Raw genomic sequence first — 16,761 nt, 5'->3', positions numbered from 1 at the left:
TGTGTATCGTCTTATAGGCATCTCTAAGACGATGCACAATTAACTAGACTAATGATGCATGTTTCTAAGACGATGCACAATTAACTAGATTGATTCAGTATGACTCCCCAGATAGCTGGGTGATAATTCCTGGGCGTTAATTCCCTGGGTGATAATTCCCAATTCAGTGGGTAATAATTTCTAAACTACAAACTGCTGGGAAATCATTCTCACATAGCTGGGTGATAATGCCTGGGTGTTAATTCCCCGTGTGATAATTCCAATTGATCTGGGTGATAATGCCAGGGCGTTAATTCCCCGGGTGGTAATTCCTATTGATCTGGGTGATAATTCCTGGGCGTTAATTCCCCGGGTGATAATTCCAATTAAATTCCAGTTTTTTCAGTCTGGGGGATAATTCCCCGGTGATAATACCCGTCACCCAGCAAAGCGAAAAACAAGTTTAAAACAGATCACGAAAAGTGTGTTTGCCGATGCAACCGACGTGACTATGTCACTCTAGTTTGTGTCGTGGTGATATACACATTGTCCTGGCAAGACATAGGTGTACTGATGAGGTAATTTAATATTATCAGACCAGCAATACAACAATTAGAAATTATCTGATCTCGGTAATTGAAGCCGAGAGCAATGTTTATTTTTGCAGCATTCGTCGATAACACAAGGATTTTCTAAATACACCTGCAGAGAGAAGTAGATTCTGTCATAATAATCGAAATATAGTTGACCCCAACCAAATTAGTGGCGCAATTTGCTTCAGCGGTTTTTCAGCCGGTCCACGGCGTCGGGTAATTTGGCACACGGTGCAAAAATACCGCAATTTTCAACTGCGTAAAAGGTGAACTCGCACACAATTTTACTTCACTAAAATTTCGTAAAAGGGATAATTAAGTTGATGACATAGCTAACAAACATTTATAGCATTAAATTTGTGTGTGCGAGATTGTGAAAAATGGACTTTAAGAATATCATATTTTTGCTTCGTGCGCCAGATTACCCGATACCCGGTCCACTCACACAACTTCCGCTGTCTTACACGTGTTTTAACGAGTTTAATAGAAGTAAGCTTCCGAATTTAAATTTTGGGTGAATCATTAGATGAACCTCGAGATGAACAAATGAATTGAAAAATAAATTTCAACGAACTCTGATATAGACATATACGATGCTGCTTTTGGTTCGACACACGACACTTTTAATTTTCAGCGGACTTACGGCGTCTATTTAAGAAAATATTACTCTAGGAAGACCTTTCCTTTGCGAATACATGCAACCTTACCCAAATTCACAGTGTTCCACAATGCACATGGCACAAAAAAGTATTTAGTTTTCTTTAGTCAAGCACAACGGATTTTTTTAGAAAACGCCCAGGCCATAAAAAATTGATAAACTTTTCAAGTTTGAAACGGACCTTTTCTAGGTGTGCCGAACTTGCACAAGTCTCGAAAATGCCTCTAAAGCCGACAAAATTAGTATTTTGTACAATATCCACGATCAAAGCCAAAGTGCAAAACAAATATGTTTACCCAAATTTCTTTTAGTTGTTGGAAGGGTCGACAAAATCTATACAAACGAAGCTCCAAACCATTTACTTCTCGGGAAGGTCGAATTTATTCATCGAAATAATGGAATTAAGTAGCAGGAAAGTCGGTAACGACCAATTGGAACAAGAAGCTATAACAATCCATTTGGAAGTGTTTTAGGTCTGGTTTCAGTGACAGCTTCTTCTAAAGATTGGTCGTTATTGACTAGACTACTACTCATCAATATACTCCCTTGATGACTTCCGATGCAAATATCACTAAACATAAATTGACATTTCTTGTGAATTTCAAAAAATCAGGCGAAACGTAACATCACAAGCAGTACAGTGTAAGTATCTCTTGAATAGACTGTTATGATCAGAGCGAGAAAACCGAAGACTAGTTATTTTAACTTGCCTTGGGGTACTTGTCAAAGTATTTGCTTCTCTTTCAATTCAACGTGGTACGTTGAGAGCGAGAGAACAGAAGACCATATTTTAACTTGCCTTGGGGTACTTGTCAACATACCCCGAGATCACTTACACTTAATCGGTCAAAAAACTCTCTGCTTAAACACCGTATAGACTGATATGATCAGAGCGAGAAAACCGAAGACTAGTTATTATAACTTGCCTCGAGGTACTTGTCAAAGTATTTACTTCTCTTTCAACGTGGTATGTACGTTGAGAGCGAGAGGACCGAAGACCGATTTATAATAACTTGCCTTGGGGTACTTGTCAAAATATCTCTTTCTCTTTCATCATAACACTCTATAGTTGACTTTCATATAACGCGCCCAAATGAGTAGGTTTAACGACGAACGAAATTGAAAGTCCATATACCACTTGTATACGTAACATACGTAAACATATGGACAGAATCCATCAAAATATTGCACCGGTTGCGTAATTCTGTTTTGTTTACACATTTTTCGTATTATTTTGGTTTGATATTCATCAGCTGCATGTCGTTTCTGTAGTTTATTTTTGTTACAATGGTTAAACCCTTATCGGTTGGCTTGTCATTGCTCCATAAATGCATGAGTCAACATGTAGGAAATGAAAGCTTGCAGTTAGCCGTTGAAATTTGTGAATATTTTGAGAAAACATTGTCCATTGCGGAACAAGGTTATGATCATTAAGAAATGGCTTTTGTTTTGGTCACCGTTCTAACAATCATATTGATATCATTATCTCAGATTTGGCTATAAACGATGCTTTTAAATCGAAGCACAGCTTACTGGCATCGTTGGAGAAGAGTATGTACCAACAGAAAGCCCACAAGAATGCTAACGTCAAAATACTGGAACTCATTCAGAATTTGATTGAGAAGTACAAGCCGAAAATGAATACCTATGCCAAAGCAATATTGGAGGTTAGAGTCGTTTTCTCAATGTTCAAATGGAACGTTTTTGTATTTGAATTTGATGTTTGTTTCAGACGATGGTGCCGATCTATTTGTCCAGTAATGTGTCTGCAAAAGAAAAAGAAAATTCACTTTCCATTCTACAGAGTCTGGTAAATAATGATCTTTGCAAGGATGTTGATATGAACGTACTGGTCTTCCATTTGGTGAAAATTAAAAACGATAAAAAGCCCACAGCCAGAGGTAATTACTGAAATTCATTCTCAATTGTTGATGTCAATCGTTCAATTCTCAACGTTCTAGTCCTTCAATTGACTTTTGAACTGCTGGGATTGATTGCTAAAGAGTATCCGGATTATATTCGGAGCGACCAGTACGACTATGAGACACAGATCAGAGATCTATATTTCCAAACACTAGAAACCACAGTGATGAATCAACAAGAGGTATTACCTTCCGCATACATTCTTGAATCAATTTATCTTACCCTCTACCAACCACGGTATTGCGATTTAGTTTTCGTTTCTGTCATTGAGTGGTGCGTTAAATGGTTTCACATACTTCTTGGAAAATTTTGCGCCATGTCCGACAACTCATCCAATAATTTGTCAACGAATTTACTCTTGTGCCATCAAATTATCAAATCCGGGAGATATAAAAGATAAAACGGCTTTCAGAGGTATGACCTAATTCATTCATTTCCCTTGCTTCTCAGACTTTAATCTGAATTTTGTTTCGCCGTAGCTGCGCTTCATTTAATCGAAAAACATTCAACAATATTCTCCGACCAACTCTACAGAGACCATCAATATTGGCACAAAACGTTACTGCAATGGTTGACGTTGCCCAGCTGGATCGACCGTAAATCGGCTATTGCAACTTTGAAATCGTTCCACCGAGAACTTGCGCGACAATTGGAAAATCGTGAGAGTGAAGCCGATGTTAACACCTTGAAGTTCTACATCAATTTCTTCAAAGCGACATTGCAATCGAAAGACTCTCGTCCGTACGAAGTTCGTATTGCTATCATTGGGTTCGGTGTTTTCTCGAAAGCCTGCAAACATTTGATGCCAACTACTCTCAACGAACTGTTACACGTGGTCATGCTACGCACGGAATACACGTCCATCGATGACAGTAAGAATAAGGACATCCTCGAACACTATCCATCATTTGTGTTGGCCTTGTCGGAAATTATGGAGCATACCAACGAATTGTCACCTATTCAAATCTCGTCGCTGCAGAACATCATCATTGAGTTGATGAAAAACTTTTACTTATTGTCGCGTGCCCATCATGAAATGGTGGTAACGTCACTGTTGAAAACGTTTGAGAATTTGTCAAAGTTAGGCTCGACGATGGACGATGTCCTCGAAAAAGTCATGATACAAGGAGTTATTTGGGCATGTTCGCATGAAATCAAATTGAATGCGAATGCCAACTGGGACACACAAAAGGACTGGAAGGAGCACATAACTTACGAACATTTTATCAAGCTCTGGTTGGGACTGTTGGACTATTCCGAAAATCAGTACGAAATAAAGGAACGGGTCCATACGCACTTCATGAACACGTTATTTGTAATGATCGAGAAATTGGATTTGAGCACCAGAAAGAGACTATTCAAGGACAGCAACGGGCAGGACCAGGAACTGTATTTTTGCAATCCGAATTTAGACTTTGTACCGGTGAAGCCAAAGGATTTTCACATATTTTTCAACATAGTCGATTTCTATAAGGACGTTCTAATGCAACAGAGCGACAAGAGTCACATCAACTTTTTCACGAGATTCCTCAATCAATGGATAAAGAAAATGATCGACAAGGCCTTTGAGTTTCCATTAGTGAGTGGCTTTTTAAAGTTACTGGAGCTGGCGTTTCGAATTTCCAACAAATTGTCGGCCTACGAACCAATTACCCGTTACATTGACGAACAAGCGATTGGTAGCGTGCGTCTGCTGATCAGTACCATGATACCAAAGTGCCTTCAGATGTCCGGTGAATTGCAAATTTCGTGTCTTCGGCTACTATTTTCGTTGCCAGTTTTTCTGCTCAGCGAATTCTCCGACGCCATTGTACCGGTCTTTCGCATTGGATTTGAAATTGGCAGGAGCGTTAATTTTATGGCTGGAATAACGCTTACAGCACTGGAACGGCTGACATCATCGCTGAAGGAAACGGATTTTGAAAAGCTTTCACCGTTACTGGACGCTGTGCTGCCGTGCTTGAACACCTATTTACAAAGTAGCGATTTGCAGAGTGAAACGAAAATTGACGTGAAAATTGTTGAATTTCGGCGAAACAAAATAGCAAAAAAGATGCTCAACGTGGATGACGTTGACAGTGAGCTACTAAAATTGCAGAAGAGAATGGTTTTGTACTTGGGTAAATGAAACTAAATCTAACTAAAATTTATGAATTAGGCAGTAACGACCGTCCCTTCTACCTCTTTAGGCACTCTGGAACCATGTCATTGCATTCAAATGATCGAAAATGAACAAGACAAACCTGTGCTTACGAAATTAACGTCCGAGCAGAATATTCGCGTTAAGCTTTACTATCCGCAACTGACTCCCACCATTTTTTTGGACACATTAGTTCCACGCATTTGCTATTTGGCCACTTCGTCGAGTAACCGAAAGACGAAAATTGCGGCTTGTGAGTTAACTCACGCAATCGTGCTGTATCTGATCGGAACCGGTCATTATCAAGGTGACTTGTGGCAAAAGTTATGCGCAGACATATTAGTTCTGGGCAGTGATGGTGACGATGCTGTGAAGCAAATGTTTGAGCCACTCCTTATGCAGGTAAGTTTTTGGGATTACCACAGTCGGGATTCTGTAATGTGATGTTTTCGTTATCTTATGCAGATTATCCGCTACATGACTCAACGGTCTCAGATCTTGCATCCGGGCGTTGAAATATTCTGTGAACAGCTAATGGAAGGCATTTCGCATCAATCCAGTTCAGCAATTCGAGATTTGTCGGCCCGATGTTTACGCGAATTTGTCAAATGGAACATCAAGGAGCTGACCAACAATTTAACGACGGAAATTGGCGCCCTGCCAATACTCAAGAAGCTGAAGTTGTACAGTTTCGATTCGGATCATAATAAACGGTGCGGAGCGACACTGGCATTCAACAATCTCTACCGCATCATACGTGAGGATAATAAATTGATTAGCGAATATTGGCTGGATATCCTTCACACTTTTGCTATCAACTTTATTATGTGCGAAGAAATTGGCGGTGACATTGAATCGACGTATGATCAAATATCCACTTGCATGGACCACATTGAGCGAGTGATTTTCGAACGAAAGGAGATTTTCAACCGTCCGGATGAAAATCGGATAACTCCGAACGATTTTGGCGGAAGTTTGTTGCAGGACGCGATGTTGTGGTTGTTCAAACAATGTGGAGCAAAACAAAAATTTTATCGTCGCAAATGCCAGCAGATGTTCATTAGGTTGACTCCGTGCGTAAATGGCTTCAACTCAACCATGGAATTTCTGAAAAAAACACAAAATGTAGTGACAATATTAACGGTGTTTGAGGGACCTGCTTCAGGTATTGCCGGCAGACCAGACTTAAGCCACATCAAAATTGAACGCGATTTTTCGAATGCCTTGTACATTTGGTTGCAACAATTGCTGAGGTCGTTAGACTGTCACATATGGATAATGGGAGATGGATTGTACGCAGATGAGCAGTTTTACGAGAAATCTAGTTTATTGTCAGCCGTTGCAGTATTTCTGAACCAAATTTGTTTAGTTCCATTATCACGTTTATTCGAAAGTCTCAAACTGGAGCCGTCTGACGCAACCAATTCACAGCAGCTGTTGTTTTGTATCGACGACAATCCGAAAATTGCATCACTTAAACGAGAAATCATTTCACGAATTATTGGTTACTTCTTGAAGGTTGTTCCATCGTCCAGATTGCCCGAGAGTTTTTGGAGCGTCATTGTCGACTCCACCAACACACTCATTTGTCGCCTAATTTTTAAGCCGAACATCTTTGGATTCCATTTGAAAGACAAAGTCTTTGTTACACAGATACAATCACGGCTAACTAATGTGATAGAGGTGATAAGATCGAAGGCGCCGGCAGAGGTGAGCAGCGCACTAATCAACATGTTGGCAAACGAATTCAAAATTCAATACGAAAACTTGATAGAAAATGCCGAACAGCAGCTCCATTTGGCCGCAGTAACCAATCAACAACGATGCACCGTTGAAGGACTGAAACTGGTTGTCAAATCTATGAAGCTGTTCGGATTTCCGGCCAATATCTTAACATTCATCGAAGAATCGACAGCACAGCTTATCGTTGATCTATTCAACGGCACCGTGGAGAAACGTCAAATGGGTTTCTTTGCCCGGAATGTACTGCCCGACATAAAAGATTATGCGAATAACATCTTGCGAATAATTACAATCAACGATATAGACATCACGGATCCACTGGTTGAACTTCTTGTCAAACAGAACGCACTGCATCGGTCTGGTACACTCGGCACAATTTCGTACGGTTCACACTTCATGGACGTTTTTCGACCAGCTATCTATGAATACTTCATGGACAATCCCGAAACGAGCATCATGCGATTCGTCAATAAAGTGACTGCGGAAAATGTGCAGCACATTTCACGGATGCTAATCCAATTAACTCAATTCATTTATAAGTGGAGGCGATACGATGACAACAATTTGAAATCCATAGTTCGGAGTCTGTTGAGTGTATGGACACGGTTTGCCGATATTTTTCGTGCGAGCGACCACGATCAACGTTTATGTTTAAGTATGGTTGATCTAATGATTCACATAGCAATGATATGTCCGTATCCACTTCACGAAATTTCCACTAGAACCAGTGGTCTTGAAACTTGGCTTCTTCATCTACTCAACGATGCAGACAAATCTCTGGAATTAAAAACACGAGTGCTAAGTCTAATCCCATGCATAATCGGCCAATCACACACTGAGCATCCCGACCTACTACGAGCTTTAGAAAGTGTACAATTAAAACATTTCCCACTGCAGTCTCACGAGTTCACCGCTGGTAGTTTGGAACGAGCTGGTTACGTGAATGCTTTAGATTCGATTTTGAAGGCAATGGTTGCATCGCAATCGGTTGTTCTATTGAAATATGTCATTCGTCTTACGGCAACCGATGCGGAGCACATTTTGGAATATTCCATTCAACAGCATCTGGAACTGTTTCTGAAGAAACAAAGTGCGGCAAACCAACACAAATGCTTAGACATTCCATATCAACTCTTCTGTGACACGTCTCTTGAGCCGAATATTCGACTGTCGATTATGAAGCGATTTTTGCTGCGAATGATCAGACACAGTTACGTGGAGGGTTTAATTTTGTTTTATGCTGCTCACATCAAAGAAATCGATAAGATGCTTCAAACGCATTACGGTCTGGGGAACTCGGGATGGAATGTGGAACGGGCGCTAACTAGTCGCATTGGTAAGTTGTTTGTGCCATCGGTTTACCCTTTTGTGGTGTTGTAAAACTTGGATTTTATTTTTTAACTTTCCAGGTGCCTTTCAGTTAGTCGAAGCATTGCTGGGGTCAGTTCCCAAAGAACGATTGAACGAAAAAACCAGTCCTATTTTATTGGCCTTTATTGGTGAGTAGCCAACACTGTTATGCTCTAATCTAATTCTTCGAATTACAAAAATATTGGAACATTAAAAAAAACAGGCACCGGCAAACCTCCGAACGGAAACGAACTGATAGTGGAACTAACTAAAAAGGCCCATTCGACAAGAAGCGACATATTTGTGACGGACGATGCTACTGCTAAAGAATTGTTCCGGAAATACCAGTGCGCATCCTTCAATGCCCTCAGTGCCATTTTATGCAATACACAAACAAGGCTTGAATTTTACGAACGTTTTCTGTTCAGAGAGAATCCCGATAAAAACAATTTCGTCTGGCGTCACATTATCGATCAGTCCAACGATCTTTATTCGAGTGCATTCACACAAGAGTACGAAGATTTTCCGAAAGTCAAACAGCGAATCGTATCGATTCGCCGAGTAGTGGACGACAAAGTCCAGCAACGTTACATCACAAGTCAAAGCGTTTTCGATTCCTCGTTGAGCCAAGATATAACGAAACTTGATTTGAGCTCATCCGCAATCAGAACCGATGCAGAAGTTGCTGCTTTAGAGACAACACCGTCTACATTGGTGGTAAAACTGGAAAAAAGTGTCATCACCAATCACGAATCAATGGCCGTATTGTGTGCCGTTTACACTCATTTATTTGACCAGAAAATAACACCGATATCAGAGAATTCACTGGTGCCTCTCAGAAAAACACCCGAATGGGTTGACGGCATTGCCAAATTGGTGGGCAGTTCGCAGGTGCACAAAAACATTCGCCTTTTTCTCGTGAAAAGTGTTGAAATTTGTCGCCATATCTTTCGTCATTACGCCCACATTATGACCAGATCTGTTCTTCAATTATTGGTTGATGAGTGTGCGGGCAATCAAATGAGCTCATTCGTTGTCGATCTGATTGTTATGCTGCTCGAATGGAAGAATGACTACGAAATTAGGTCTTTCGAAGAGATCGGGCTGGTGTCGTTGCTGTTGGAGTTCCTCATGAAAAATGCGTGGAACGCCAGAAAAGATGTGTTCAAGCAAAATCTCGAAATTATTAAAAATGTGGTCGAGAATTGGCGAGATGTTATCAGCTTGAAGAAACAATTTCTTTTCGATTCCATAAATCGAACTGCTCAGAACGATTCTCGTGACAATATTTGCGGCCTTCAAATAAATGCCATAGTTTTGGCCAATAATTTGATACCATGGACTGACACATCGCAGGACGCGTATTTTCGATCGTTGGTACGGTGCTTGCACAGTGAATTTACTGCAGTATCTCAACCTGCCGCGCAGATTATTGGAATGTCTCTAGCGATCATTCAACCAGATGCAGAAAATCCTTGTCTTCGTGAGCTTAATGAACTTCTACTAAAGTTGAAGGAAAGTCAGAAAGTCAAAGAGTTTATCGATATTCTGTACGGAGTGCACAAGAGCTATCCACACATCGTAGACAACTTTTTCATGACAGTCGGAAATCATATCGCTCTTCTGTCTGGAACTCCGAAGCGTATCTGTTTAGAGATGTTTCTGTCACGAATGGATTACTTTGAGTCGGAGATTTGCAAAGAAATCCAATCGATGGGGTTGAAGAAACTGATGCAAGGCAAGGAATATCAGTTGCTGGCGTTGCACATCTTAAACAAAGCCTTGACGAAAATGGTTCCCGGCGACATAGCTACATTTATGGATGAAATTTGTGAGTTTGTCGATTCCAGTGTGGTCGAATGTCGCGACATAATGTATGAGATGCTGATGTTTATTTGCCGAACATTTCCCGGCTCTGAACTGTTCCAACGTTCGTCATCCATTTTGCTAAACGGATTAATCGACCCGAGTTCCGAGATACAGACGAGAATATTCAATTTTTGGTCGGATCCGGCACGGCTTCCGGACACATTGGATGTACGATTTTTGTATTTATTAGAGCGATTGTTCGACGAACAGTCGGAAAAACTTTTTTTGAGCTACTGCAGTCAATTACTGCTAGAGCCTGCAATATTACATCCAGACTCAAGGCGACAAATGTTCGAACATCAAAGTGATAACGATGCCAAACTTAGCGAGTACGACATTGATGTTAGTTGGAAGACTCAGAACAGTCTCATCAAAGCTCCATTGTTTGTGGAAACGAATCAGAGTCATGAATTCACAGGTAAAATGTTACATTTTAGTAAATTTGATAAAGGCACCTAATGTTTTGTCCATTGCAGATGACCTGATATCAACTCAACACATAATTCGTCAGACAAATACGAATTTGGCTTTCGAACCGACCAAGGATCCGATGTCAATGTCACAGACATCCGATACGTTTTCATACCAATCAGCTTCATCCTTCCTATTCTCTCAAAAACCCATGACACTTGATCGGCGATCGCGACGAGTAAACGCTGCGGCCCAATCATCCGGTGACCAAAATTCGAAAATTTTTGCCAGTTTAAGACATCGTATTATCACCGACAAAGACAAAACCAGTCGTTCGCATGCTCTAGCTGCCGTCGAACGGAACAGCTACAGACATGCTGTACAATCTGAGTCCAAGCAAAAGAAGGAGCAGCAGGTTCAGCTCTATCGTCGATATAGATACGGAGAATATCCAGATTTACTGATAAACAGTCTAGCAATTCTGCTTCCGTTGAAAGGGCTCGTAAAACACGACAAAATTCTTGCACGTCAGCTTTTGATTGCAATTTTCGTTGGTGGCGTCAAGGAGCTGGGACCAACTAGCAATAAATTCATTCAAGCGTTAGGAAACTCGATGCAAAACATTTTCAAAAAAACGAAAAACAGTGAACCGTTGGTATTCGCTACATTGATGGAAATAGCGCTTATTCATCCCAAAGAGTTCGATTTGCCACTTGATGTAGTCACAATGTTATCCATGGCCAATAATATGACGCCTGTCGGAATATTATACATTGAAAATCGTCTTCATTGCAACGACAGCGAATCATCGGGATCACGACACGGAAAATTATCCAACAGTTCTGTGAACAATGAGGAGGATTGCTGGTTGAAATTATCCAAAATGTATCGTAATTTGCAGGAACATGACATTGTGGCTGGAATTTTTGCTGATAAACTGAATGTAGATGACAAAATCACCAGAGCAATTGAGTTGGAGCAGCACAACGACTATGTGGCTGCGCAAAAAATCTATTTGGATGTGATTTTGCGACAAAATAAGCTGGAAGTTGATTTCGCCTATGAGGCATGCTACAAATGCTTTGAATACTTATCGGATTGGTCAGAACTATCTTTTATATTGAAGCAGCAGTTTGATTCGTATGATGAATTGTGGTCGGATGAATGGAATTTTGAAAATGTCCTACCGCTTGTAATCAAATCCGAATTGCGATTAATTTTGAATGGAAACACAGACAATAGTCAAGAATTCCTGAATGAACTGAAACAGTCACTGTTAATGGCCGATCGAGCCGATCACATAAAAATCAATTTCGGCGAGGAATTGATGATGTTGCACATCGCGAATTCGGATTATCTGAGCGCTCGGCTCCATTCGGAACAGCACTTGACTGCATTCATTTCAGATTGGTGTACGTTGAACAGCATGTCGCAGAAGATTCGTTACAAGAAATTGCTGAATGTTAGGAATGTGGCAGAGATACACCAATACTCCAATCTTTTAACGAACGCTGAAAAGGATTCGAAAGATTCGAAAGATGTTGACACATTTTGCCGATTGTGGAAACATTCCCATCCGCAACCATTCGATTCGATCTTATTATGGGATGCAATGACTACATACCGAACGTTTGTTGGTGAAATTTTGAAGTTTTCGATTAACGACGTTGCGGTCGAACAGAACATCTCATTAAGCATCACAGACATCATGTTCAAATTGTTGGATTTGTCGCTATGTCAAAAGAATTTAAAGCTCGCAGATGTAATTTTCGACAAGTTGTCACGATACAAAAATCAACCCAATGATCCATTGTCGCTGGATTGGTATTTAGCCCGAAGCAGGCAACATCTATTGGAAGCTGACAGAACTGTATCAGCTACAAAGAAGCTACAGCTGTATTGCAATGCATGGATTGAATTGGACAAAAATGTTATGGAAAATGTTCTCACAATTCGCAACACGGAAAAGCACATCAATGCATTGCAATGTGCCAGCGAGATATCAACAGGTATCGGTAGACTGATCGCAGCCGAAAATGTTTCGTGCGACGACTTGGAAATGCTGCTGATTGGCAGTTCGATACGGAGTAGTCGAGGTAATTAGTTAAATTAAAGCCACCAACTCGAAACCGCTCGAAAAACAGAAAATCAATTTCAGATAACAAAACTGAACGGCTGTGTGAACATTCGTACATGTGCCTTGATGAGAGCATTAATATTGCTACCGCAAATTACACGCACATCAAGAACGACAGCTCTATTAAGCTACTCGGTGATGCGCACTTTAAATTAGCCGAATACGTTCAGACGCACTCTGACGACAATTTGTGCTATGTAAGCGAATGGCATTTGAAATTGAGGAAATAGAGAGTCCTTCACATAAATTCCATTTCAATTACAGATAAACAATGTTGCTGAGACAATGATCAAGGCACTGCTGAGAGGCATGACCTACGGATCGAAAGAAGCACGCCAGTATTTCCCTCGACTATTGCAAATAAAAACGCTTGCCAGCGAACAAACGAAAAAATTGTTCAATGATGAGGTAATGAGAAAGTCTGGACGTTGAAGCTTGAGGCGCTGCAACATGCATATCGAAAGTCCTATCAAAATCTTAAATCCCCGTAATGACTCTTGTTCCAGTGTTCCAGAGTGCCAGCATGGATGTTTCTCGGTTGGATATCGCAAATAATTTCCGAACTGAAATTCGATCGAGATTGTTACATAGATGAGCTGGTTCTCCGCTTGGCTCAAACGTATCCAACTGCACTCACATATCCGTTCAAATTGTCGCATTCCCAGTACATAAGTAATTGTTCCGAAGAAGTCAGTGATCGACCAATGATTGTACGCATCAACCACATCAGCAGAAATCCGTTGATTGATAGTTTCGTGAAAGGCTTGTCGGCCGTTTGCGTTCCCTCCAAAATGATGCAACATCATTTGATGTCTCTGAATAACGAATTTCTAATGCTTTCGGAGAATCAATTCTTCAAGAAAGTGTCGGATATCATTGAGACTATTTTCCCTCCGGATCGCAGCTATTACGGAACGGAGTACGACAAGTTGAACGTGTTTTTCAATGATATTCGCAAACTATCTTCATTGAGCGGTACGTTGATACTCTTTATTCATCAACTGTTCAACTTCCTCAATTCTATTTTTTTTTTTCACAGTGGTCAACGACAGAGAAACTATAGCCAAAGAACTGAAATTATTGCTTTTCAAATTGAGATCTCTTCAATGTGACAACACAGAGCTCGTTAGATATTCTCCATATCTGGCGAAATTTCAATGGTGCGGTGAGGATAATCTTCTTGAACTGCCAGGTCAATATACCGGTAACAATTGCCCAAACACATCGGAACACATCAAAATAATCAAATTCGACGAAAAGATAACGATATTCAAGTCAATGCGAATGCCAATTAGAATTAATATTTACTGCAGCAATGGGAAAACGTATCCGTATCTTGTGAAATACGGTGAGGATATGCGACAGGACGAGCGTATACAGCAAATTTTCCACCATATGTCCGGTCTCCTGAGGGCGGATGAAAAATGTCGCAATCATCAGTTGACCATCAAAGGTTATCAAGTGGTGCCGATAAGTACTTGCTGTGGCATTTTATCGTTTGTTGAACACACGATGCCGATGTTCGATTTAACTAGCCATGGCTTGGAACGGAAAGAAGGCAATGCTAAGGCCAAGTTAGATCAATGTCGTTTGGATTTTGACAAATTTTTGCGAGTTCATTCCATTGGCGAGAAGAATCAGAACAACATCCACTTGTACGGAAGATCGGTAATGAACTATAGCAGAACTCAGGTAATTTGGTCCTCCAAACGTAATTCCACCAAACGCGTTACATTATTTCCCCTACATTGTGCAGATCATCAACAACTTTCGAAATTTGGAGTATAAAATTCCCGACGACATCATCAAATTTGCTTTAATTGAGTTGAGTGTCTCACCGGAAAGCTTTTTCCTACTGCGCACGAATTTTATCACCAGCCTAGCAACAATGAACATCGCCCACTGGGTACTGGGAATTGGCGATCGTCACTTATCCAACATTTTAATACATCAGAAAGATGCTACAATGCTTGGTACTTGCACAATTCTCTCTCCGTCTCCTTATGTCTACAAAAAAAAAACTTCTTCGTTTTTTGTCAGGAATCGATTTCAATTTAGCGTTCGGTGCAGGCACTCGAGATTCTACCATTCCCGAATTGATACCGTTCCGATTATCACCACATTTCGTTAATGTGATGACACCGTTCGGAACGAGTGGATTAATCATAAAAACAATGATTCACACGTTGCGCACGTTCAGATCGTCGCGAAAGTTATTAACCTCATACATGGAAAGCTTCGTCAAGGAACCGACCATCGACTGGTTGCATTCGGCTAGAGCGCACAATCCTGATGAATCCATTTCTTCATCCGGTAATTTCGAGTCACATTTGTGTGGCTATTTGATCTCTGAACGTTTTGTTTAAAAATTTACAGACAGTGACTGGGAACCGCTGATGCGTATTAGAATTGCTGAACGAAAGTTGGCCGGAGCAAATCCTAAAGACTTATTTGCAGAAGACCTACGAGCGGGTCAAGTAGCAAGGTATCATCATCTACTGCATGACTTACTGAACGAACCAAACTGAGCGAAAATTTTCCATTTCAGATTCCCCAAGTACATGGAAGGCTACTTGAAATTTTTGAATGGCCATCAGCAGCATAATATCAGGGCCAGACTTCCTGAAACTGATCTCACCGTTGAAGAACAGGTTCAGTGTCTGATCGATATGGCCACCGATCCGGCATTGCTGGGGATACTATTTTTTGGATTCCAGCCGTGGATTTAATTTGTTAGCTGTTAAAGTGGTTGCAGATTCGTTGTATGTTGAAAGACCAATAATTTTGTTTAGGAGCTGTCCATAAAGGACGTCCGCGGTTTTTCTGGAATTTTAGACCCCCTTCCCCCTTGTCTCCACTTTTCCACTACACAAATATATGGCGGTCACACTTTGATGAACCCCCCTCACCTCTATAGTGCGGACGTCGTTTATGGATGGCCCCTAAATGTTTCGAAAATCAAATAAATATTTATGAATCCTATCTAATCCTCGAGTGAGTCTACTAATTTTCCAATCGAAGGATGGTGTGTATTAAGAAGGATTTTCTGGTGTTTTAATGGTCCGATGTGTTACAAGAAGGATTTCCCGATGAGCTTCTTTTAGGGACATGTTGTGAAAGTCGAATTCCAACATATAGAAACTTTATTGTGAGTATGGTCGTAACTACTTTATCATGATTGCCATTCCGTTGATTCAGACCATTGTTTTCAAGTTCTTTTATAAGTTTTAAGAAATTGGAAAAATGCCTTTACGCGTAACAGACGCTCTTGCTTCTCGAAAATTATTGCATCGTACAGTCCATTCTTCTCTGGAAATATTGGTGGCAACGATTCCACATTCATTTCCACATTTCGAAGATAATAAATGCCCTGCAAAAGAACCATTTGTTTCGATTGACTCACTATTTATCAAAATTTAATACTTTGTTGATGGGACAGGCGGTAAACCAATGTGTTAAAAAATTCTCAAACGTTTTAAAGGCCACCTGAAGAATAGGTTCGTATCTCTTGTTTTTGTAGAACTTACAAAGATCAATTCTTCGATTTATCAATTCCATATCGCAGATTCCATTATTCGATTCGAAACAGATTACCGTTTCCATTATCATATTTCGAACGTTGCCCAGGAATTCGAGGTGAAGACTAAATTTGCCGGAGTCGGTGACCGATGAGTTACCCCGACATTTTGGTGAGTATGTTTCCACGGTGTGATTGTAAATAATGAATTTGAACGGTCGCTGTCAAATGCGAAAAATAAAAAAAATATTTTAGGCCGACTAGAAGTCTGTTCGTTGACGTACCCATCCGCTGGTTCCTGATGCTAGTAGTACCACACCGAATAAAACATTTATTATGAGCTCGATCCTGTTGATGACAAGCATCTCATATATTGGCGTGAACTATTTTTTTTTTAATTTTTGTCACAGCCAACAAGCATTTTCCGTTTCTCATTTTCAA

At 40.5% G+C, this 16,761-nt stretch overlaps 2 protein-coding genes across 4 annotated transcripts; one reads left to right on the top strand and one right to left on the bottom strand.

The window, feature by feature from the left end:
• The first annotated feature begins 2,407 nt into the window (after positions 1-2,407).
• On the top strand, positions 2,408-15,933 carry LOC119075644 (DNA-dependent protein kinase catalytic subunit-like). 3 transcript variants are annotated; one of them, XR_005087427.1, is made up of 20 exons: positions 2,408-2,650; positions 2,722-2,897; positions 2,963-3,131; positions 3,192-3,334; positions 3,405-3,567; positions 3,633-5,273; positions 5,343-5,695; positions 5,759-8,372; positions 8,446-8,535; positions 8,610-10,673; positions 10,732-12,762; positions 12,825-13,000; positions 13,068-13,211; positions 13,310-13,778; positions 13,843-14,495; positions 14,560-14,776; positions 14,844-15,116; positions 15,180-15,288; positions 15,352-15,589; positions 15,924-15,933. XR_005087427.1 is itself a non-coding variant. In XM_037182127.1 (19 exons), exons 1-19 carry the CDS (start codon positions 2,518-2,520, stop codon positions 15,530-15,532), a joined length of 11,799 nt encoding a protein of 3,932 aa, XP_037038022.1. In that variant the 5' UTR covers positions 2,408-2,517; the 3' UTR covers positions 15,533-15,790. The 3 variants fall into 3 exon arrangements, 2 of the variants coding, with proteins under 2 accessions (XP_037038022.1, XP_037038023.1); XM_037182127.1 differs by lacking the exon at positions 15,924-15,933 and having other exon boundaries at positions 15,352-15,790; XM_037182128.1 differs by lacking the exons at positions 2,408-2,650; positions 15,924-15,933 and having other exon boundaries at positions 2,732-2,897; positions 2,989-3,131; positions 15,352-15,790.
• Positions 15,934-15,966: 33 nt separating this feature from the next.
• Positions 15,967-16,740, bottom strand: LOC119075675. The gene is made up of 3 exons (XM_037182193.1): positions 16,605-16,740; positions 16,227-16,541; positions 15,967-16,173 (listed from the first exon to the last, which is right to left on the bottom strand). The coding sequence occupies exons 1-3, from the start codon at positions 16,683-16,685 to the stop codon at positions 16,012-16,014; spliced, it is 558 nt and encodes a 185-aa protein (XP_037038088.1). The 5' UTR covers positions 16,686-16,740; the 3' UTR covers positions 15,967-16,011.
• Positions 16,741-16,761: the final 21 nt, after the last annotated feature.

This window comes from Bradysia coprophila, unplaced genomic scaffold, assembly GCF_014529535.1.
Source record: "Bradysia coprophila strain Holo2 unplaced genomic scaffold, BU_Bcop_v1 contig_232, whole genome shotgun sequence".
Lineage (NCBI taxonomy): Eukaryota > Metazoa > Arthropoda > Insecta > Diptera > Sciaridae > Bradysia > Bradysia coprophila.
This window is presented reverse-complemented; position numbering and strand designations above follow the sequence as displayed.

Bases quoted from the DNA above. Each gene is read 5' to 3' on its own strand.
- LOC119075644 (XM_037182127.1), top strand. From the start codon at position 2,518: ATGGTTAAACCCTTATCGGTTGGCTTGTCATTGCTCCATAAATGCATG. The intron at 3,335-3,404 runs GTATTACCTTCC...ATTGCGATTTAG, and splicing joins CAGTGATGAATCAACAAGAG to TTTTCGTTTCTGTCATTGAG. The intron at 8,536-8,609 runs GTGAGTAGCCAA...TAAAAAAAACAG, and splicing joins TATTTTATTGGCCTTTATTG to GCACCGGCAAACCTCCGAAC.
- LOC119075675 (XM_037182193.1), bottom strand. From the start codon at position 16,685: ATGCTTGTCATCAACAGGATCGAGCTCATAATAAATGTTTTATTCGGT. The intron at 16,542-16,604 runs GTACGTCAACGA...CGCATTTGACAG, and splicing joins CATCAGGAACCAGCGGATGG to CGACCGTTCAAATTCATTAT. The intron at 16,174-16,226 runs GTATTAAATTTT...GTTCTTTTGCAG, and splicing joins CCGCCTGTCCCATCAACAAA to GGCATTTATTATCTTCGAAA.